The 20672-nt window shown below is 43.9% G+C and overlaps 3 protein-coding genes across 6 annotated transcripts; 1 reads left to right on the top strand and 2 right to left on the bottom strand.

The window, feature by feature from the left end:
• Positions 1-1184: 1184 nt before the first annotated feature.
• On the bottom strand, positions 1185-10149 carry ddx42 (DEAD (Asp-Glu-Ala-Asp) box helicase 42). The gene is made up of 19 exons (XM_056406383.1): positions 10068-10149; positions 8947-9162; positions 8674-8821; positions 8525-8586; positions 8055-8091; positions 7524-7676; positions 7294-7398; positions 6949-7068; positions 6665-6841; positions 6402-6530; positions 6220-6319; positions 6088-6135; positions 5884-5981; positions 5296-5572; positions 4366-4592; positions 4164-4274; positions 3851-3955; positions 2593-3157; positions 1185-1959 (listed from the first exon to the last, which is right to left on the bottom strand). The coding sequence occupies exons 2-19, from the start codon at positions 9153-9155 to the stop codon at positions 1886-1888; spliced, it is 2745 nt and encodes a 914-aa protein (XP_056262358.1). The 5' UTR covers positions 9156-9162; positions 10068-10149; the 3' UTR covers positions 1185-1885.
• A 47-nt stretch (positions 10150-10196) lies between these two features.
• Positions 10197-17574, top strand: strada (STE20 related adaptor alpha). 4 transcript variants are annotated; one of them, XM_056406379.1, is made up of 13 exons: positions 10197-10295; positions 10921-10986; positions 11448-11505; positions 12544-12572; positions 13846-13948; positions 14293-14414; positions 14640-14748; positions 14873-14996; positions 15484-15655; positions 15801-15905; positions 16113-16366; positions 16465-16507; positions 16646-17574. In XM_056406379.1, exons 2-13 carry the CDS (start codon positions 10975-10977, stop codon positions 16799-16801), a joined length of 1287 nt encoding a protein of 428 aa, XP_056262354.1. In that variant the 5' UTR covers positions 10197-10295; positions 10921-10974; the 3' UTR covers positions 16802-17574. The 4 variants fall into 4 exon arrangements, with proteins under 4 accessions (XP_056262354.1, XP_056262353.1, XP_056262355.1 ...); XM_056406378.1 differs by having other exon boundaries at positions 10921-10985; positions 11420-11505; XM_056406380.1 differs by lacking the exon at positions 12544-12572 and having other exon boundaries at positions 10198-10295.
• A 38-nt stretch (positions 17575-17612) lies between these two features.
• rnf113a (ring finger protein 113A) lies at positions 17613-20520 on the bottom strand. Its single transcript, XM_056406382.1, has 10 exons — positions 20408-20520; positions 19579-19658; positions 19400-19495; positions 18857-18964; positions 18607-18716; positions 18395-18501; positions 18192-18281; positions 18028-18121; positions 17847-17953; positions 17613-17748 (listed from the first exon to the last, which is right to left on the bottom strand). The coding sequence occupies exons 1-10, from the start codon at positions 20511-20513 to the stop codon at positions 17678-17680; spliced, it is 969 nt and encodes a 322-aa protein (XP_056262357.1). The 5' UTR covers positions 20514-20520; the 3' UTR covers positions 17613-17677.
• Between the last annotated feature and the right edge of the window lie 152 nt (positions 20521-20672).

The following is a 20672-nucleotide window of genomic DNA, read 5'->3' on the forward strand; positions in this document are numbered from 1 at the left end:
TCCCTTTGTCATCAGACATAAACAACAGAGGGAGGTAACGGTTTGTCATGCAACGAAAATCTGCCCCCCAATGGTCACAGTGAAGAAATGCAAGGCTACAAAAACAAATTGATGGAACTGCATAACAATCATTACCTTCGCATTGAAAATGCCGGAAGGTTATGTTTTGATCGCCGTGTATTTATTTATTTATTTATTTGTATGCGTGTTATTCGCAAAACTCAAAAAGTATTGAACCGAATCGCATGAAATTTGGTGGGATGATTGTTTATTATCCGGGGACCAGTTGATTAGATTTTGGGAACGATCGGGTCAAAGGTCAAAGGTCATGAACAGGTCAAAATCTTTCGCAGAACTCAAAAAGTATTGAACCGAATCGCATGAAATTTGGTGGGATGATTGTTTATTATCCGGGGACCAGTTGATTAGATTTTGTGATCGATCGGGTCAAAGGTCAAAGGTCATGAACAGGTCAAAATCTTTCGCAGAACTCAAAAAGTATTGAACCGAATCGCATGAAATTTGGTGGGATGATTGTTTATTATCCGGGGACCAGTTGATTAGATTTTGGGATCGATCGGGTCAAAGGTCAAGGGTCATGAACAGGTCAAAATCTTTCGCAGAACTCAAAAAGTATTGAACCGAATCGCATGAAATTTGGTGGGATGATTGTTTATTATCCGGGGACCAGTTGATTAGATTTTGGGATCGATCGGGTCAAAGGTCATGAACAGGTCAAAATCTTCCGCAGAACTGAAAAAGTATTCAACCGAATCGCATGAAATTTGGTGGGATGATTGTTTATTATCCGGGGACCAATTGACTAGATTTTGGGATCGATCGGGTCAAAGGTCAAGGGTCATGAACAGGTCAAAATGTTCTTGAATCGCATGAAATTTGGTGGGATGATTGGTTATTATCCGGGGACCATTTGATTAGATTTTGGGATCAATCGGGTCAAAGGTCAAGGTCATGGAAAGGTCAAACTCTTTTTTTACCATAGCACGATACATTTTTGTCCAATTGGCATGCAACTAATGCCAAAATGTTCATAATTCAATGCCCAATCTTGTGATATGCGAAGGTATGCGCTCTACCGAGTGCCCATTCTAGTTTAAAACTGTTTTCAGTGGGAAAGCAGGGGAGTGACATCATTTGTCAGTCACGGAAAGAAGACACAAAAGTAGATGCCAAAGGAGTCTTTTTAATCAAAACTTAATTTTCCATGTGTGAATGAACACTTCAAATTCCTCTCGTACAAACACATTTCTTTCTTGAAAAACATTTCAAAAGCATAGACAAACTGAAATGCCAAAAACAGACACATCACTGGAACTTGAATACAAGACACAGAAAGAGCTACATCGTTCTAACATGTGTGACTGTGAATCATCACGGGCACATTTGAAAATGAAAACAGTTTTGAGAGTTAGCTTTGTACATTGACAAAATGCAAACACACAAACTCTTTGCAAAGAATTTGAAAAAAAGAAAGCCTCAGGTTTACGAGCACAAAAGCATGTTACGAGCTCAGTGAGATGAAACAAGACAATAACCAACATAATCCTAGTTTTGAGTTGTTTACAGACAGCAGGATTCATGACAGCTCTATTATTGGATCATAGCGACGTACAACAGCCTTAATGATAAATGCAGTGACTGTCTCTGAGCTGCTTGTGTAGATCTGTCAGACACTCTTGAGCTTTGACCAAACCTTGAAGTCCTAACCAACCCCACCGTACACTTTCATTCAAAGTCCACAAAGTCCCCCTCTGGTGCTGTGCTTGTGTCAGCCTCTGAGATGACACCTGCCTACACAACAGACAAGCTCATCATGGAGCAGTTAGGACACATGTTATTCTATTGATGTGTTTACTTGTGTTTTTTAGTTGTCCCACCTACTCTTTCTACGCTTTGGTGGATCAGGGACAGCGAAGCTATCGTCTCCACTCCCCCCGTCTCCCCCGTCCCTCTCACGCCCCCTAACCTCTCTGTCCCTGCCCTCTCCAATCCCCCTGTCACCTGCGTCCCGCTCACTCCGCTGATCCTCCCTGTCCCTCCCCTCTACACTCCCCCCGTCTCCCATGTCCCTTTCACCCTTCCGATCCTCTCTGTCCCTCCCCTCTCCAAAGTCTCTCTCACCCCTCCGATCCTCTCTGTCAATCCCCTCTCCAAAGTCTCTCTCACCCCTCCGATCCTCCCTGTCCCTCCCCTCTACACTCCCCCTGTCTCCAAAGTCTCTCTCACCCCTCCGATCCTCTCTGTCCCTCCCCTCTCCAAAGTCTCTCTCACCCTTCCGATCCTCTCTGTCCCTCCCCTCTCCAAAGTCTCTCTCACCCCTCCGATCCTCCCTGTCCCTCCCCTCTACACTCCCCCTGTCTCCAAAGTCTCTCTCACCCTTCCGATCCTCTCTGTCCCTCCCCTCTCCAAAGTCTCTCTCACCCTTCCGATCCTCTCTGTCCCTCCCCTCTCCAAAGTCTCTCTCACCCTTCCGATCCTCCCTGTCCCTCCCCTCTCCAAAGTCTCTCTCACCCCTCCGATCCTCCCTGTCCCTCCCCTCTACACTCCCCCTGTCTCCAAAGTCTCTCTCACCCCTCCGATCCTCTCTGTCCCTCCCCTCTCCAATCCCCCTGTCTCCCCCGTCTCTCTCACTCCTCCGATCCTCTCGGTCCCTCCTGCTTCCATCTCCATTGCGACCATCGCTGTGGCGGCTGCTGCTGTGGCGGTCCCGGTCCCCGTGGCGCTCGCGATCTCTGTCTCCGTGGCGATCCCGGTCTCCGTCTCGCTCTCTGTCGCCGTAGCGATCCTCGCCACTTTGTCGATCGATCCTGTCGCTGTGGCGGTAACTGTCGTGGCGTCCCCGGTCCTCCACGTGTCTTTCCCGAGGGGTGTCTCTCGGCGGGGGAGGCGCGGCCGGAGGGTAGATGTGCTGCGAAGGGGTTTGAATGGTGGGCACCGAGCTCAGGGAGCCGGCGCTGGTGAAGCCGGACATGGACATGGACAAGGTGGAGCTCTGGGACCGCTCGGGACCATCGGCGGACTCGGTCGGAACGGAGCTCAGGCTGCCGGCACTCGTCCAGCATGACGAGCTGTTAGACTTAGTGCTAAGCTTCGGAGGGCCGCTGGACGCGGCCACAAAGTGGCTCTTATACTGAGCCTAAACGAAAAGGAGAGGAAGGGATTAGCCGTCAGGAAAAACTTCTTTGAAAAATGATTACACGAAATAACCCAATTATATTTGCATGGTGGTGATAGCACGGCGATGTAAATGCAGTAGACGTAAACAATTAATGGCCAGGTGCTGGAATGTTTGCTTTTGAGAAGTCACTCGCTGTCAATGACGTTCAAAAATGTCAAGATGCTGCGAGTGACGGCAACACGACAGATTTAGATGTCTAAAGAACTTTTGCTCTCTCGCTCATAATACTAGTAAAAATATGATAGTATTTTAGTGGCATGTTAAGATACAGAAAAAGGAAAGAAAAATACATTCCTATCAAAAACTGTAAAATATAGTGAACTATTGTTTTTAATAGGGGTATTAAATCATGGCTAAAAGAGAAACAACATTGTTCTCACATATAACACCCCTGTAAACACATTTGTAATTTATGTATTTGCGTATATATTTTATTTTTCCTGTTTAAAAAAAGAGAAAAGCCTTCTGTGGACAGGTGTTGTAAATTAGCGTTTCGCTACAAACACACAAGAGCATCTCGTTCTTGTGCATAAATGTATGTTACAAATATAATGCCACGATGATGTCCATATCAAATACAGTCAAGTTAAGTCAAATATATACAAGAGACATAATATTTAAGACAGGACTGGAGAAGATAGAGAGTTCTACCTGGAAGGCTTGTTTCATAGCAGACATGCGATCTCCCATTGCCCCAGACGTTGGTTTGCTGTAGCCTTCAAAGCTACTAGAAGACAAAAAGTTTCCGCTGCGTTCCTGCAGGAACAACCGAGAGTTACTCACATAGCTTTGAATCTTCTCTAAATTTCACCATTAGTCTCCATAATATACAAGGAAAAAATGTGGTACATTTGTTAAAATGTTTTCATTTTATAGTATGTAATAATGACTATGATTATACCCACATTTAGGGGGAAAAAAGAAAGTTAAAAGCAGATTTAGGGTGATGCATTAATGAACTCACAGAGCTTTCAGCCCCCAGGCCGGGTCTCTCTTTGTAGCCAAGACCTCCTCCGCCAATATTCATCTTCTTTCCTTGACCACCCTTGAATCTGGATTTCCTGAACCAGGAGTTCTGGGAAAAAATGAACAGCATAAAGTTAAAAAAAATTCCATTCGAAAAACCAACATGCTGTAAAAAGAATTCTTTGACTTATCGATCTCACCTGCATGGCTAAATCCATCAGTTCTTTAGAAACGCCTTGATTGGCGCCCTCTAGATTTCTCACGAGGTCACCAGCGAATGTCGTGTCTTTGTTGGTGAGGAGAGTGTAAGCCGTGCCCTTCTCTCCAGCACGACCAGTTCGACCAATCCTGTGAGTGTGCGTGTCGATGTCTCGTGCCACGTCGTAGTTTACCACTGTGCGGATGGATGGGATGTCCAGACCACGAGCTTGGTAGGAAAGCACACAGGAAGCAGGAAAATGTTAAATCATGTCATTTCTTTTTTTACTGATCTCTCGATTTACAAAAGACGAATGCTGCGTTAACAATTAAAGTGCTACTAATTTTTCCCGCGACGAGATCCCATGCAAAGTCAATGCACAGACGCAAATGGCATGAATTTTTGCCGGGTGGCATGAATAGAGCGAAGCAAAAAATTCCCCAAAGTTACAATAATTTCCCCTAGTTGCCAAAGCCAATCAGCGTTGAGATGCTCCGCCTGTCATCACTGACGTTGTGCCGTTGGTGAATGAAACTGCTGCTGCTACTTTAGAAGCGCTAAAAGCAGCAGTTATCCAGACGTAGTCGGTGAAAGTCACCAGGCTGTGTGAGCCTTATGTATAAATATATATGACATTAATGTTATGAACCCAAACACGAGGGCGTTTGATGTTCCGACGTTTGTGGGACTTCCACAACAAGTATAAAGCAGAAATAGTGGTTATTTCTTCCTTGGTGGATGGTGGAAATGATAACTGTTTCCCCGGAGTAAAGCCACAGAGATAAACCACGCCCCCTCGAAGGCCCAAAAGAAGCGAATGACGCAAATTAACCACAAATAGTTATGCACTCCCTCAAACTGAAAGCGACAAGGAGAGAAAGACTTGCGAGGTAGAAAACCTCTCCCATCTCCATCACCAGCTTGAACTCACCAGCTACATCAGTGGCCACCAGAACAGGCAAGTTCTGTTTCTTGAAGTCGCTGATGACTTTGTTCCTCTCACTTTGGTCCATGTCTCCGTGCAGGAGGCCCAGGCTGTAACCCTCCTGGGTCAGGTTAGTAGCCAGTTCCTCACAGTTTAACTTCTTAGTGACAAAAATGAGGACTGAGCCAGAGGAGGTGAACTCCACCAGCCGCCGGGTCAGCCAGCCCCATTTATCTGTCGCGCTGTGCAGCATCTCCACCATCTGGGTGACGTCCTCATTGGCCTGATCAGAGAAGAAGGCAATTCAAACAGGGGCTCGGCATATAAAGCCTGTATTTTATTTCGTTACATTTTGCAAATATTGTACAGCTAAAAAACGTTTACATTTTGCTGCCACAATAGCTCACGTTTAATACTAAGTCACACTTTAGTTTAAAAACGTTTTTAAAATGTTCAACACAACTTTTAATCAGGAGTACTGTAACTGTTTTTAATTGTGTAGCCATGTATTTGTGATGTGGGTCTTTGAGGCGCACTGAAAAAAGGATGAAATTAGCAAATGTATCTCTTTGCGTAGATACTTCTCTTGCATACCTCTCCGATGTCCCCCTGCACCACGCGGATAGGATCGACCAAGATGTCTCTGGCAAGCCTCTCAATCTTCTTTCGAAAAGTGGCACTAAATAGAAGAGCTGTGAAGGAGAAGATTACACGATTCATTTGTTTGTTTAAATACTCTGAAGCCCTGCTATCTATGGCAAAGCAGCATTGTCTTCATACTTAAGGAGACCCACTTACTCTGTCTGTCTGGGCGGACATGGCTTGCAAGAGATCTGACCTGATATTCTGAAAGGTAAAAACAGAACTAAATTGTCGTGGCCAAAACAGGTTGAAAGCATGGTTGATAAAACACTGACAATGCCAACTCACCGAAACCCATATCAAACATGCGATCTGCCTCATCAAACACCATGTACGACACTCTCTGCAGGGACGTGGCCTTCTTCTTCACATGGTCAATCAGACGACCCTGTGCAAACACAAAAACAGTAAATCTCCCATTTTTTGCAGCAGAAAAGAGCATTTTCTTCTTAAAAAGTATTTTCTCTTACCGGAGTGCAGACCACAATCTCTGCGCCTTCCTGCAGAGCCTTGGCCTGCTCCCACATGCTGCCTCCTCCATAAACTGCCACGGAACGCAAAGAGTAGGCTTTCCCGAAACGCTTGCATTCTGCATGGATCTGGTAAAGTGAGACATATTAGTGAACCAACTCCCTTCACAATGCACTTCTCAGTCGATACTAAAGCAAATACCCTTATAATATATATATAAATATATATATTCACCAAATCTGACTTCCTTCCCATTTCTTACCTGCTGACAAAGCTCTCTGGTGGGACACACAATGATGGCGATTGGCCCCTCTCCGGCCTCCAGCTCCTTTTGGTCCATGATGTGAACCAGCATGGGCCAGATAAAAGCTGCAGTTTTGCCACTGCCAGTTTTTGCAATACCAATCATGTCACGTCCAGACAGAGCTATGGGCACACCCTAAACCGCAGATTTAGAAGAAGAAAAAAAAGTTCATGATATCGTAAAAAACAACAACATTGAATTCTAAACAATATAGCAACCGTAAGATAAACTTGCACTCTTACCTGGCACTGAATCGGTGTCGGCTGAGTGTACTCGGACTTGCGGATTTGGTGCATTAACTGCTCATCAAAGGTGAAGTGGGCAAAGCTCGTACAAGGTTTTGGAGGGTCTGCACCCGATACCTGAGAAAGTAAAAAAGAAAAATCCCAAAGATTGTTATGATGATGCTGACGACAACAGTGTAAACATGACAAAGACCCATGTCTCCAAAGATGTTTCCAAAGTCACCACGAGACATATTGCTGAAAATTGGATTGGGGCGCACAAAATGTGCGAATGGGAGTAATAACTACCATTTTGTTTATCTATACAACATTCATTTACTTGTTTGCATAAATCCCACTTACTCTTAAGTTCAATTTGTGCCTTAACTCCAACTCTTGCGTTGCAGTCAGGCTGCTGAGCTCTTCATGCTCATTGTAGAAGTTTTTCACAAAGGGTGGGTAATCAATCTATTGACAAAAAGACAAAATAATTACAACAAAATCACTCATATGACACACGTTAAAGACATCAAATATTATTCTATAGTAGAGGCAATACTTGTAAACTGTCTGTGCAGTCGTGTCAACTGTACCTCAGAGTGGTCAATGGGGGGAAGCGGCAAAATAATTTTCTTGGTGAGGGGGGCGATTGGGTTCCCGTCACTGTCATAGTCAATGTTTTCATCTTCATCCTCGAGGCTCAGCCCGGCTGTGGGATTCTCTGCCATGTAGCGGAAGTAGGCTTCCTGCAGAGAGCACAGCGTCTCATGTGAAAAACTGAGCTGGTGTGCTGCTTACCACAGCATCCAGGTACCAGTAACTCATAACAACCTGAGGAGACATTCAGCTCAACAGAAGGAAAAAGTACTTACAATCTGTCACCATCACAATACTTGTCAATATAAAGCAACAATTAAACATGCCTTCTCACACTTTCTAGACAGCAAGAATACATCACATGAAAAACAACTCCATCATAATAATCCTAAATGCAACCTGTGTGGTCAGATAGAGGGAATGCAGGGGGCTTTATAACATTAGAAGGTAGATTTAGGGGATGTTTGGTCTGGAGACCTCTCTGATCAACGATGGAGTAGATGAAGAACTTTGGAGGGCTCACTCACTTGTTCATCTTCTTCTTCAATGTCATCACGAATACCCCTGAAATGACAAGCGGAGAAAAAAAAAACTTCCCTGCGGCTCGTTCATACACCCAAGACAGCCCACACACCCATTATGACTACGGTCGGTGCTTACCTGATCAAATCTATTAAGCCAGCAACAATATTGCTGGATGTGCCATGTTTTGTGCCAGTATTCAACGAAACTTAAGATGTATATACTGCATACAGATAACTGCTATTGGTAGTTAAGACAGTGAATAGTGCAGGGGATACTTACAAGTTAACAGCATTATTATTATCTAAAATTAAGGGGCGTACACTTTTTCTCATAAAATATTAATTTATGTGGGTGATGATTTTTTATTTTTTTTAACTCAAGGCACATTTTCTATGAAAAGCACCTACATAATAACCTCAGAAGTGACTAAAATGCAAACAAATGAAAATATAAGAACAGATTTGAATCTTACTTTGCGGAATTTGTCTCCTTTTCTTTTTCCTCTAGTTTCCTCATGTCTTTAGCCGCTTGGTTCTGGAGAGGAAACAAAGAAAATGTTTTTGGGAAAAGAGCGGAAGCATGTTCTACTTTGGCTCTGCTGGACTGTGAGTCTCTTCTCACCTCAACCTCTGCCATGAAGGCGTCCAGTGGGTCATCTTCACTGTCTGACCCACCACCAGCCTGCATCTGCTGGCGTGTGGGCGAGTTCTCAGCTGGAATGTACGGCAAATCCACATTGATGGACTCCTCTTCATCATCCTCAAAATACCTTGTTAAAAAGGACAAGGATGCCGTTTAAAAAATATTTTTTTTCTAAAAATGATATTATTTCTTAAAGGGATGAACTAACATATGTTGAAGTGGATAATTAAATGGAAGAGGTGCAACGCTCACGCATTTTCCTCATCGAAATTGGCTCTTTTCGTCCCTATTTTGTAGAATGATGGTAGCTGCTGGCCCTTTCCATATCCACTCGATCCTGGGGCTCCCGATGCTGTGTTTGAGTTCGGAGGTGCACTAGCTTCTTCTTTTTTACCTGCAAGGGAAAATCCTCCAAATCCGAACCCTCGTTTCACACCCGGACCGCCTTTGTTCCAGTTCATGGCTGTGCTGTAAAATCAAACATCAAATCTTAATTCAAACACCTGCCATGCATTTGTATACCTTTTTATTTTTTACAGACACTCCCAATGAAATGCGACTAAGCACTGAATCATGGAAACCTCTCTTCATCTAGACCTAACCCTGGACACTTCATCTGGCCCTTTAGACAAGGACCACGATTAGGTGTATTTTGAGGAACACTGACAGGTTCACTAGAAAGGCCAATTAGCAAATGTAGCCCTGACTGACATTCATTTTGCAGTGTTTTTCTCTTTTAGTTAATTCAAATATAGCAGAACACCTGTGGCATACTTTTATTGACTGGTACTTCCATTGTACCAACACTGAAGCTCAGCACTAGCTTAAGATGATAATGTTTTCCTGTGCAACACTATAGGTTATATGTAACGGTCTTAGTTGTGCAGATTAAGCAAGATGAATGTTGCAATATAACGTTAAAGGCAGATTACATATACATAATGCTTTAATGAATATCCACAGAGGCACGCATGTTTGCCTTCAGGACATGCATCAAGTATAATGAACTGCAGGAGAAAACGTTATCAGGCTGATAAACTGGCGAAACGGAGTTCACCTTGAGCTAAATAGACGTTTGCTAAACACGAAGGTACACATCATGACAGCATTATCGTTCAGCTGCAGACTCAGGGCGGTGACGGTGTTGACCGTAACGTTGTAACAACACAACACTGGCCAACGTTACACAGACCGTTAGCGTTAGCTTAGGCCGCACAATGAGGCCGAGGCAGGGGTGTGCGAGCTCGGCTCGACACCCCGTGAATGAGGGGCAGTTAGGCCGCATTTCACCACCACGCGCACTGCACGCTAACATTATTCTTTGGCTGAATGTATCAGGTATTTTGAAACACAGGCAAACAAGGCGCATTTACCTCTTTCTTGTGCCAGTAAAACCTCCAATGTTTTCAGCAGACTAAGAGGCGCTTACGTCATCAGCGCGCGCCAAGAGTCTGTCCTCGTCAGTGCCGCGACGCCGCCGCTCAGAGCCGGAGGGGAGCGAGCTGCCAAAACATCCCGCTGCAAAGCATCGCTAGCTGCATCAGGTGTCCTGAAATATAGCATTTCTTCAGGCAGGCATTGCTGTTCTGAACACTAAATAGGTAAGTGATTAAGACGTGCAAATAATACAATTTACTTTTGCTAAAATGTTTCACAGTAGGCGCTTTAGCTAACGGTAACGTGAATGTACTATTGCTAGCCATGCTGCGCCTATGCAATTAGCAAGTCGTTAATAATAGGCGGACTCAGTTATCTGATATAAATGAGCTATTTGTTTGTGTTTGGTCTGTTCTGATTTACGTTACTTCGCTTGCTATCGTTGGGAGTCATCATCTCTGTGTTCATCATTGTAAAACATTGATTGTTGATTGGGTTCAACCTCAAAAAATGCACGAATAAAGATAATCATCAATCAAAGCCAACACTGACTACTGCAGTATTCTATATATAGATATAATAATGATATTCTGGCAAAGATGACTCAACTAGAGCTTAGTCCTCATCTGATTCAGTGGTACCAATATATGCATTACACATAGCTAGATAATAGAATGACAGGCTTGTAGTATTTGCTTTGTTGTTTTGTTATTTATGTGGATGCATATTCTGTAAATATCTTGATAATAAAGTTAAATCGCATTAATCAATGAGCACGAAAGACCAACCACAGAAGGAGACCAAACCGAGGCATCCTCTGCTTCACAGCTTTTTCATTTGTCTTTAAAGGTTTTCCCTGGATATGTTTTCAGCTTTTCATATGTAACCCACTCAAGAGGATCCATGTCTTTTATTGTAAGTGTTTGACAAGTACTTTCTATTTAAGACACAGTCTTTTCGGGCCAGTTTAACCCTAGATTTAGGATTACATCTACTCTACTTGTCTATCTCCATTTCCAAAGAATATGATTTTAATCAATATTTCAACTGAAGCTTAATTAAAGGAAATCAAACTATAATGAGATGTATGACAGCTTTCATTGCAAACACAAACAGCCTGACACAATTTGTTTGTGACGAGACAATAACACACAGTTATCTTTAAAAGTTATTACGTAGAACAATTTTGCAAATCACTGAGTTATCCACTTTCTCTTTCACACAAAAGACAGAACACTTTTTCAGCTGGAAATTATGACGCCGTCATGAATCATCTTCATTCAACAGATCTGAATATGTTTCTGTGGGATGTGTATTTATTCTGTTTGCATTTTCTCTCTTCTCTCCATGTCTCCTATGCCCTCTCTGTCTGTCAGCGTTGGGTATCTGAGAAACTGAGTGTGGAGAGCCTGTGGGATTTGGAGTTATTTGGAGGTGAGATTCAACACAATGGTTCAACTTTCCAAAATCACTGCCTATCCATGAGCCTTGATGAGCACAAACCAAAAAACAACAATCTGCTCTAGTTGAAGCTTTAATCTAAGTGAGTGCTTTGCTCTGCTTTTCCGATGGCATCGACGAATTACAATTCTGAAAGTTTTCCATCCAATCATCGGTTATCTGTCTCCGGCGTTACTGCCTCATTCTTTCTGTTTGCGCCAATGATTTATCTGAGGGCGGCACAAACTAAATCAGTCTGAAAAGCTTGCACGCTTGTTTTTTCTGAAAATTGCGGGGAGGATCCAAAGAGCATCACTTCTTCAAAAAAGAAAGAAAATGGCAGACATTGTTCCTGGAACCATGAATACCACAACTATTCTTCTTACACTCTCCCAATTCTTGAGGTCGGTGAAAGAGGTTCTTCACTTTCTCATGTTTTCCAAGTAGCCTGTGAATTGAACCATCAACAGTCGTATATATCTGTCCTGTCGACGACTGGAGAGCCGATTTGATTGTTTGTATCTCCATAAAAGTACAAATGAATAGTTGGTTAAATTAGTAGTTTATTAGTGGTTAGTTTATCCTTTCAAGGGCCGTGTTTCGCCTCAACAATAGTTTTTGGGTTTGGGTTGCTTTATATTCTTGCCTGATTTTAAATGTTCTTGCTGGTGGATCATTGCTCCATGTTGCATGCATGTTCAAGTGCATCATTTCTGTTTTGCCTGTGCTTCCTATGGCCTTACATAATATCTGGAAAGATCCTGCAGGGCATCGCTTGATTGCTTTTTCAGTTGCAGTGCAGTTTCAGGTGCAGCGTATTCTCCCAAGTTATCACGAAAACCGTTTGTATTTGTAATTATACGTCACCTTAATTATGGCCGCCTGAAAGACAAAGCTGCTTTCGGTCATCTATCAAACTCCCACTGCCAGATGCTGCGATTCCCAGTTCAAGAGCTGCTTTTAACACAGACCCTTCTCTTGTTTGGTGATTGAACATGTCTTTATGTCATTGATGTGGTTTTTCTACCCCAGAGCAAGCTCAGGGACTCTCTCCCAGGAAAGTAAGTGTGGTACTCCTGTCATCATCACCCACAATTTGCTCTTTGTGTACACTACCGTTCAAAAGTTTGGGATCACTTAGAAATGACGTTATTTTTCAAAGAAAAGCACTGTTTTTTCAATAAAGATAACATTAAATTAATCAGAAATACACTCTATACATTGTTAATGTGGTAAATGACTATTCAAGGTGGAAACGTCTGGTTTCTAATGAAATATCTCCATAGGTGTATAGAGGCCCATTTCCATCAACGATCACTCCAGTGTTCTAATGGTACATTGTGTTTGCTAATCGCCTTAGAAGACTAATGTCTGCTTAGAAAACCCTTATGCAATTATGTTAGCACAGCTGAAAACAGTTATGCTGGTGATATAAGCTATACAACTGGCCTTCCTTTGAGCTTGAAGTTTGTAGAACAAAATTAATACTTCAAATATTAATCATTATTTCTAACCTTGTCAATGTCTTGACTATATTTTATATTCATTTGATGAATAAAAGTGTGATTTTTCATGGAAGACACGAAATTGTCTGGGTGATCCCAAACTTTTGAACGGTAGTGTATGTGCGTGCATGCATGTGTATGTGCGCACACAGATTAATGTCGAGGAATCCACAACCCCCCCCCCCCTCCCGAGGCTTTGCACATTTACTTATGCATGAGTGTCTCGCTCATGACACACGCGGAGCTCAGGAGGTCACCTCACTCACCAGCTTTTGTTGGGGATATAAAAGAATAAACGCATTTAAAATATATATATATATATATATATCTTCATTCTGGTCACCATGGAAACAAGCCAAATATTCATTCAGCTTGCCTTCATTGGCCGTTACAGCTTTCTACTGCAATCTGTCCATTTACATCAGAGCAACACACTGATGTAATTCAGGAGTCCTCACAGTCGGGATCATTTCCTTTTCTCTACATGTTTGTGAAACATTTTCTTCACTTTGTCTCCCTGTATTTGCTATTCTGCTCATAATAACGTTTTTCTCACTAGACCTTCAGTAGATGTTCGTATTCGCAAAGAATGTTGCCGGTGAGGGTTTTCGGGCCAGTTTGTGTTACCGATGCCTTCCAATTCATGTTTTTTTGTTTTTGCTCCGGCGGTTCACGCTAACACACCTCACTCAGCCTGTCCTTTGGGGATTTTAACAGTTTTCACACAGCCCTCCGGTAGTCACTCACAAGCTCCTCAACACAGTCCTGCACTGTAGCCAAGTATCGCAGCCCATCTTCAGTCGTTCTGTTCCCTCTCCTCTTCCTCCAGGCCCATGAGGACAGCCAGGAGAGTCTGACCCCTCCCCCACATTGGGACGCCATGGGCAGCTTCCTCCCTGACGGCAGCTCCTACGAGCTCCTCGCTGTTATCGGTACGTGAAGGCCGACACACACCTGGACTCGGCCGCTTCAGTTTCATTCCGTTTGTTTCTAGCATAAGTTAGTCGTAGTGATACAATAATGTTGGTTCCAGTCAAGCTGCTGGTGAGGTGACATTATATTTCTAAAACCAGTTCACATTCCACATTAAGTAATGAATGGTGTGCAAATGGCTTTCAGTTTGCAGTGTAGTTTTTGAACGATGAATAAACAACACTATCTCATGTTATGTTAGTTTTTTTTGCACAAGATAAATACTCAGAAACCAATGACTGGAGGCGAGGATACATGTGTAACATGGACAGGAACAGCTTTTAAAATGAGGTCTGTGTTTCAGGCCGGGGCTTGGACGACTTGATGACGGTGAACCTGGCTCGATACCGACCCACCGGGGAGCACGTAGCCATCCGACGGATTAACTTGGAGTCGTGCACTAATGACATGGTTATCTACCTCCAGGTGTGCACCGGGTTCCATCACCACGACTCCGCTCCCCCGTAGTCTTTGCGTCTCTCCTGCTTTAAATATAATATCCCTTCTTTCATTGGGCATACTCGCGTAACCCTCGTCTCGTTGTTCTCGTTAACCTTCCTGCTCGACCTCTGACGCCTGATTAGATTGAGAACCATCTTTCTCTCTCTGCTGGTCTACTTGACTTGTAATTTCCTTTTCTCCGCCTCCCAGAGCGAACTACACGTGTCAAAGTTGTTTTACCACTCCAGTATTGTCCCCTACAAGAGCATCTTTATAGCTGATAATGAGCTGTGGGTCATCACCCCCTTCATGGCGTATGGTAAGAAATATACTTTAACTGTCGCTGTGTTTTAGCGTACGTCATGAACACCAGTTTAGAAGTAGCCGATGTTTCTCGAGGCCAGCGTTCTCACCGTGGTTATCTGTGTTTGATGGTCTTTTAGGATCAGCCAGAGATCTGATCTGCTCACACTTCGCTGATGGAATGACGGAGCTGACCATCGCATACATTTTGCTGGGCATGCTCAAAGCTCTCGAATACATCCACCACATGGGATACGTGCACCGGTAAGATACACTCCCACGTTGGCTTTGATGTCTTTTTGTATCGAAGCAAAACGACATATTTGGAAAACGCTGAAGATGCGTTCAATGTGGAATGTGAAACACGTAAGACATCACGGGGCACGAAACCTCTCTCCTGAAAGACAGACGAGGGTTTTTATTGGAAGAGTTTCTCTGGTCAGCATCAAACACATTATCAGGAATTTAAATAAAAAGGCTCTATTATAAGGTCATCAACCATTGTAGTATTACTTAGTCATTCATGGTACTAACTGGTAGGGGTCATTATGTAATATTTAGAGACAAGACAATAACTCTGTCTTACATGATGTAGTTTATTATACATTTGTTTTGTGGTGGTTTCTGGACCTGAGCTTACACTGGGTTTTAATGCATTGATAATATTGATAAACCAACATGCCCTCTACTTGTAAACACAGGTCAATGTGACGTTTGATGTCTTTGTGTGTGTGTGTGTGTGTGTGTGCAGGAGTGTGAAGGCCAGCCATGTGTTGATCTCAGCCGACGGACAGGTGTGCATGTCAGGTCTGCGGAGCATCTTCAGTCTGATCCGTCACGGCCAGAGGGCCAGAGTTGTCCACGACTTTCCCCAGTACGGCGTCAAGGTGCTGCCCTGGCTCAGCCCTGAGGTGCTGCAGCAGGTACCGCACGGCGTTCCTCCACAAGCATCCCATAATACCGAGTTAATACTTTATGTGCCGCCACGGTCAACCGTAACAGTTCTCCGTGACACATTTAGTGGCAGAAATAGAAGTAAATATTGTATGTGAATGTTCGGTTTCGCAGAACCTGCAGGGCTACGACTCTCGGTCGGACATCTACAGCCTCGGCATCACAGCCTGTGAACTGGCCAATGGACACGTTCCCTTCAAAGACATGCCAGCTACACAGGTCAGAAGATGCCTCGCAGCTCCCCACCTGCTCCTCTGCATCACAGTGTCTGTTTGTAGTCAGACATTAAATGACAAATAAGACGCACTCTGGTACGAGTAAGCCGTCTTTGTTTTAAAAACTGTCCATTGATGAATAGATCCAGTAAATTGATAGGTAAGTCTTTAATATTAACTCATGCGCTCCATATCCTCTTCGCTCCCCCAGATGCTGCTGGAGAAGCTGAACGGGACGGTGCCGTGTCTGCTGGACACCACCACTATCCCACCAGAGGAGCTGTCGATGAAGCCGTCTCGCTCCGGGGCCGACTCCGGCATCGGCGAGGGTCCGGTAGCCGGAAGTGTTCGCCACTCCAACGGAGAGGCGTCCTCCTCGACAGGCGGACACCCGTACAACCGGACGTTCTCCCCGCACTTCCACGCCTTTGTCGAGCTGTGTCTGCAGCGAGAGCCCGAAAGGAGGTTGGCGCCTCTCTTCTTTAATGCTTAAATCTTGTATAGGACATGTAGAAAATGTTTCCGTTCAAGACACTAACTATCTTTCCTGCTTTGCTTTTCAGACCGTCTGCCGCCACTCTCATAGGCCACCCGCTGTTCAAACAGGTGAAATATCCGTTCCTTTAACTCGCTGGACTTCTAGTAGAAACAGGACTTTGTGGCGTTCTTGATTTGTACATTTACTGTGTGGTGACATTGAAAAAGTACGATTGTCCTGCATATGTTTTTTTCATCCCCTCTCAGATCAAACGCCGGCCCTCGGAGGCGCTGCCCGAGCTGCTGCGGCCGGTGTCTCCGATCACCGGGAGCGAGAGCTTCCAGCCGCACGACTCGCCCTCCGGACTGGCCGGTCTGGAGTCGGGCCTCAGCCACCTGGAGGTGGACGACTGGGACTTCTGACGCTGGAGCGATGCGGATGGGATTGTGACGGGAAACTCTCCCAGCATACTGGACAAGATGTGTTTTTGTAATGGCCTCTTTGTAAATAATTTAAACCTCAAACTAAAAAAGAGTTGCTGTTCTGACGAAGTTAAAAGCCAGCAGCCACCGTGCCTCTTTTTGAAGTCTCTCACACGCTCCTGTTCTCTAGAGCTGCTCACTGCATTGCACTGATGGCCTCTCTCTATCTCTCTCACACACTCAACACAACAGGACTCCTCTCCTCATGCTGAGGTTCCAGAGGAGTATCTGTGGGTGGTGATGTAGCCGAGACCTAAAGACTCTCACGAAACGGATCATTGGGAAGCTGCTACTAAATATTCAGTGAGGATTCTCTACGTCTGCCCGGTGAGGCGGCCGCACGGTGGACGGTCCTCACAGCTCACTTTGCCTTCTGCACACCAGATGGAAGGCGTCCCCTTTGTCCGCGGGGTCAGCTCAATGAACAGCATGTTACACGTTTCTTAACTGCCTGTGTTGAAGTGTAAACTACTGTACATCTCGTGCTCCACACGTCCCTTTTGTTGCACAGAGGTTAAATAAGCATGCCATCTGTTTGACCTTCACAGCAGTGTGTATTCTCTTGAACTTCCTCTGGGTGTGATGTTACTTATGTTAGTTGTGAGCGTTGCATTGGTGCTTGTTTGGCCTGCATGGACATGTGAAAGTGGGGGCAAATGTTAGTGTTGCAAATGTCAAGCTTAACTTTTAACAATAAACGTGGTTCACTTTAATGTTTTAACTGGATGTCGCCACACGTCGAGGCACTTGATTGTCTTAAAATAAGTAATTTTATTCAAAATGTACACAGACAAACACATAAGGGTCCCGATGCTGCTAATCTTCCTCATCTGATGGGGGCTCTTCTTCTGCTGCGGCGTTGCGTTTCTCCATCTTGACCATCAACTCTGGAAGAACAGGACGAGAATAGATTGATGGGAAGCGTCACTAAATGTCTCTGAAGACGTTTATTCCCTCGTCTCAAAAGGCAACGGAGTCGACTTACCCTTCGCAGGGTTGAAGACACCGTTGGTCTGAGTGTTGCACACATAGCAGCGCTTGGACTTGCGGTAATGCTGAAGAGCACAAACCTCGCAGAAGTAGTGCTTACACCTGGGAGATAGTTCACCGGTCAACACTTTGCAACTGGTAGTAAACTGGGAAAAAGCAGAGGACGCGCGGCTCACTTTGTGATGATGGGATTCTTGAAGGAATCCCTGCAGATGAAGCACTTGAAGGGCAATTCCTCATCGCCGCTGCTCACCTCGTAGTTCTCCTCATCTAGACGACAGCACAGTGTTGTTCAGGAAATGCTGACGCAGACAAAATAATAATGAACTCCTGATCTCACCATTGGCTCCATATCTGCCCTCTTCCAGTTCCCGCTCAATCTGCCAGCCATGTTTGTAGTCGGATCTGTCGTGGAGGAACTTGCAGCTGTCTGAAAGCAGGAGAGCAAAGCTCTAAAGTTAATGCTCAAGATGAGCAGTTATTAAGTTTGAGCCATTCAACTGACGACTTGGTTATTTTAAGTGGTACAAAAAGCATGCCCACCTCCAAAACCACAGAAACCAGTCTCCTTGTAGTCTTTGCAGATGTCCGGCTGGTAGTCCCACCTGACCGTGGCTCTCAGGTGTTCAGGGGCTCGGATTGGACCTTTTCTGTTAAAAATAAATAAAGGCATATATCAACCCTAACGGATTAAATAACATGTATAGGTGTCTTATGAAAGTATGTGCTAAATAGTGTCTGGCCTTAGTACACACCTGACCATGCCAGAGGAGGCATTGCCCATGGTTGTATCTTTAGGCTTGATGAATTTTTGGTAGTTGTTGATGCCACGGTAGATTTTATCATCTTCTTTACCTTCCAGTTCCTGTTGAATGAAAAAAATACAAAAAGAATGTTCTTTACGAAGTATTGCGTGAGGAACATATTAAAATGTAGGAGGAAACACTTTATGAATGTTGATTAAATTGTAACTTTTTGCAAAAAAATGTGCCATGAAGATTGTACCTCTTGGACTTTCTGACTCCTCTCAAAGATGGCCTGAGCGTCATTGTCTCTCTCGGTGTCCAGCTCATATGTAGCAGTTGCACCCCTGTCATCGGGTCCCTCTGGTTTCTTTTGTGGGGCAAGATTGAGAGAATGACAAAGAGTGAGAGTGACACAATGATTGTAAAATGCACAAAAAACAGTCAAACCATCAGCGCTCTGCAGACGGAGAACAAAAGGTTTCAGCCGCGGAGCAGCTTCACATCAGTGGCTGCACAATTAATCAAGATTTCGGCCTAAAGCAATTTTGAAATCTGAGGAAGGAGCAATAATTATAAAGGCAGCATGTATGTTGTTTAAAAATAAATATTAGTGTGCCGCACCAACACATCGAACATAGAGTTAAGTAAACATCATTTTTTGGTAAAGATCCCACAAAAATTATTTGTCAATAGTTACTTAAGGAGAAATGTGCCTTTCCCTGAGATGGGGATTCAAAACATTGTACTTAATGGTTCCTGTGGTTCTTATGAAATGTCAAATGAAAGAATAGTCTCCACTCACTGCTGACCGTGTGGACTTGTAGGCAATAGTGACCTTCTTCTCCTCTTTGTCATCTTCACCTTCACTGGAAGATGATTCTCTCTCCGCCTTCTTTGTCTGAACAGGGACAAGACAAGGGTCAGGTTCACCTCACGAGAAAACTTGAAAGGGATTGTTAAATATCCTCATTAGTCGGTTACCCTCTGAATCATGGGGTTGACTCGAGCACCCTTCTTTCCTTTTCTGACCACAGAGCTCTGATCCTCCTCACTGTTGCCATCTAAAAGAAGACAAACAAAAGAAGTTTAACTATATTTTATTTGTTGTAATAAACTGAGGGACGACGTGTTATTGTGTTTTTTCTGATACTGTAGAAGCTAAATAGACTACATAGAAATCCTCTTGGATCAGCTGGAACATGCATCACCACAAAGCTCAAATGTAGTGTGGTAAACATAAACAAGAAATATCTACAGTAGTAAAATGCAAAATACACAATAATACATTGGTCATTTAAAATACAGAAATAGTCAAATTCCGACACTGAACTGTATAATACATATGTTTTACTTTTAATATTTTTCTGATTGTAATTACATACTTAGTAAGGGTTTGAATGCAGGACTTTTTCTTGTACTCGAGTACTTTACAGTTGGTATTGTTATTTAAAGGACATGAATGAGCACATTTTTTCCACTTCTGCCAATTTATGAAATAAGTAGTAGGCCTATTAAGCTCTCAGGCCACAATGGATTCTGCGCCAAAATCTCGTAACACCCAGAATTCCGAGGGACCAGGAACGCAGCACAAATTAGGAAACTGGTACTTGTATGCGACTAAAAACCCTAAACCTAGTTTACAGAGTAAACCTAGTTTTGACTCGTGTGGTTCTTATCGGATTAATGGAAGTGTTGTTTATAAGACAAGAACAGAAACACTTGCCAGTTCAGCTAGTTGGCGTTAGCAGCAACACAGAGGATTCACACCCAGAAACACACAACACACATCAGCCAAACGATAGACCACTACCGTTGTCGCTGTCGCTTGCTTTTCTCTTTCGTCCGGAGAATTTCCTTGTAGATTTTTTGAAAAGAAAAGTGCAAGGACCCGCTTTTGTTTCTTCGGACTCCGCCATCTTTTCCTTAGTGCAACATAATGAACCGTCTTCGTCACCACAGCGCCCTCTGGTGTCTGGGAGTGTTTACGCGTGGCCTCCTGCTGGGCGAGATGAGAATTTATCCATAATAAATGGTCTCTAAACACCAAACATGGTCTTAATATTGATACAGTTACC

The sequence above is a fragment of the Pseudoliparis swirei genome, chromosome 23, assembly GCF_029220125.1.
Source record: "Pseudoliparis swirei isolate HS2019 ecotype Mariana Trench chromosome 23, NWPU_hadal_v1, whole genome shotgun sequence".
Taxonomy (NCBI): domain Eukaryota; kingdom Metazoa; phylum Chordata; class Actinopteri; order Perciformes; family Liparidae; genus Pseudoliparis; species Pseudoliparis swirei.

Excerpts from the sequence above, each read along its gene's own strand:
- rnf113a (XM_056406382.1), bottom strand. The coding sequence starts at position 20,513 with ATGGCGGAGTCCGAAGAAACAAAAGCGGGTCCTTGCACTTTTCTTTTC. Across the intron at positions 18,965-19,399 it reads ACAAGTCCACACGGTCAGCA|AAACCAGAGGGACCCGATGA; the intron begins GTGAGTGGAGAC and ends GCCCCACAAAAG. Across the intron at positions 18,717-18,856 it reads GGAGTCAGAAAGTCCAAGAG|GAACTGGAAGGTAAAGAAGA; the intron begins GTACAATCTTCA and ends TTCATTCAACAG.
- strada (XM_056406378.1), top strand. Across the intron at positions 13,949-14,292 it reads CGAGCTCCTCGCTGTTATCG|GCCGGGGCTTGGACGACTTG; the intron begins GTACGTGAAGGC and ends TCTGTGTTTCAG. Across the intron at positions 15,656-15,800 it reads GCCCTGAGGTGCTGCAGCAG|AACCTGCAGGGCTACGACTC; the intron begins GTACCGCACGGC and ends TCGGTTTCGCAG.
- ddx42 (XM_056406383.1), bottom strand. The coding sequence starts at position 9,155 with ATGAACTGGAACAAAGGCGGTCCGGGTGTGAAACGAGGGTTCGGATTT. Across the intron at positions 8,822-8,946 it reads AATTTCGATGAGGAAAATGC|GTATTTTGAGGATGATGAAG; the intron begins GTGAGCGTTGCA and ends CTTTTTAACAAG. Across the intron at positions 6,842-6,948 it reads CGACACCGATTCAGTGCCAG|GGTGTGCCCATAGCTCTGTC; the intron begins GTAAGAGTGCAA and ends TCTGCGGTTTAG.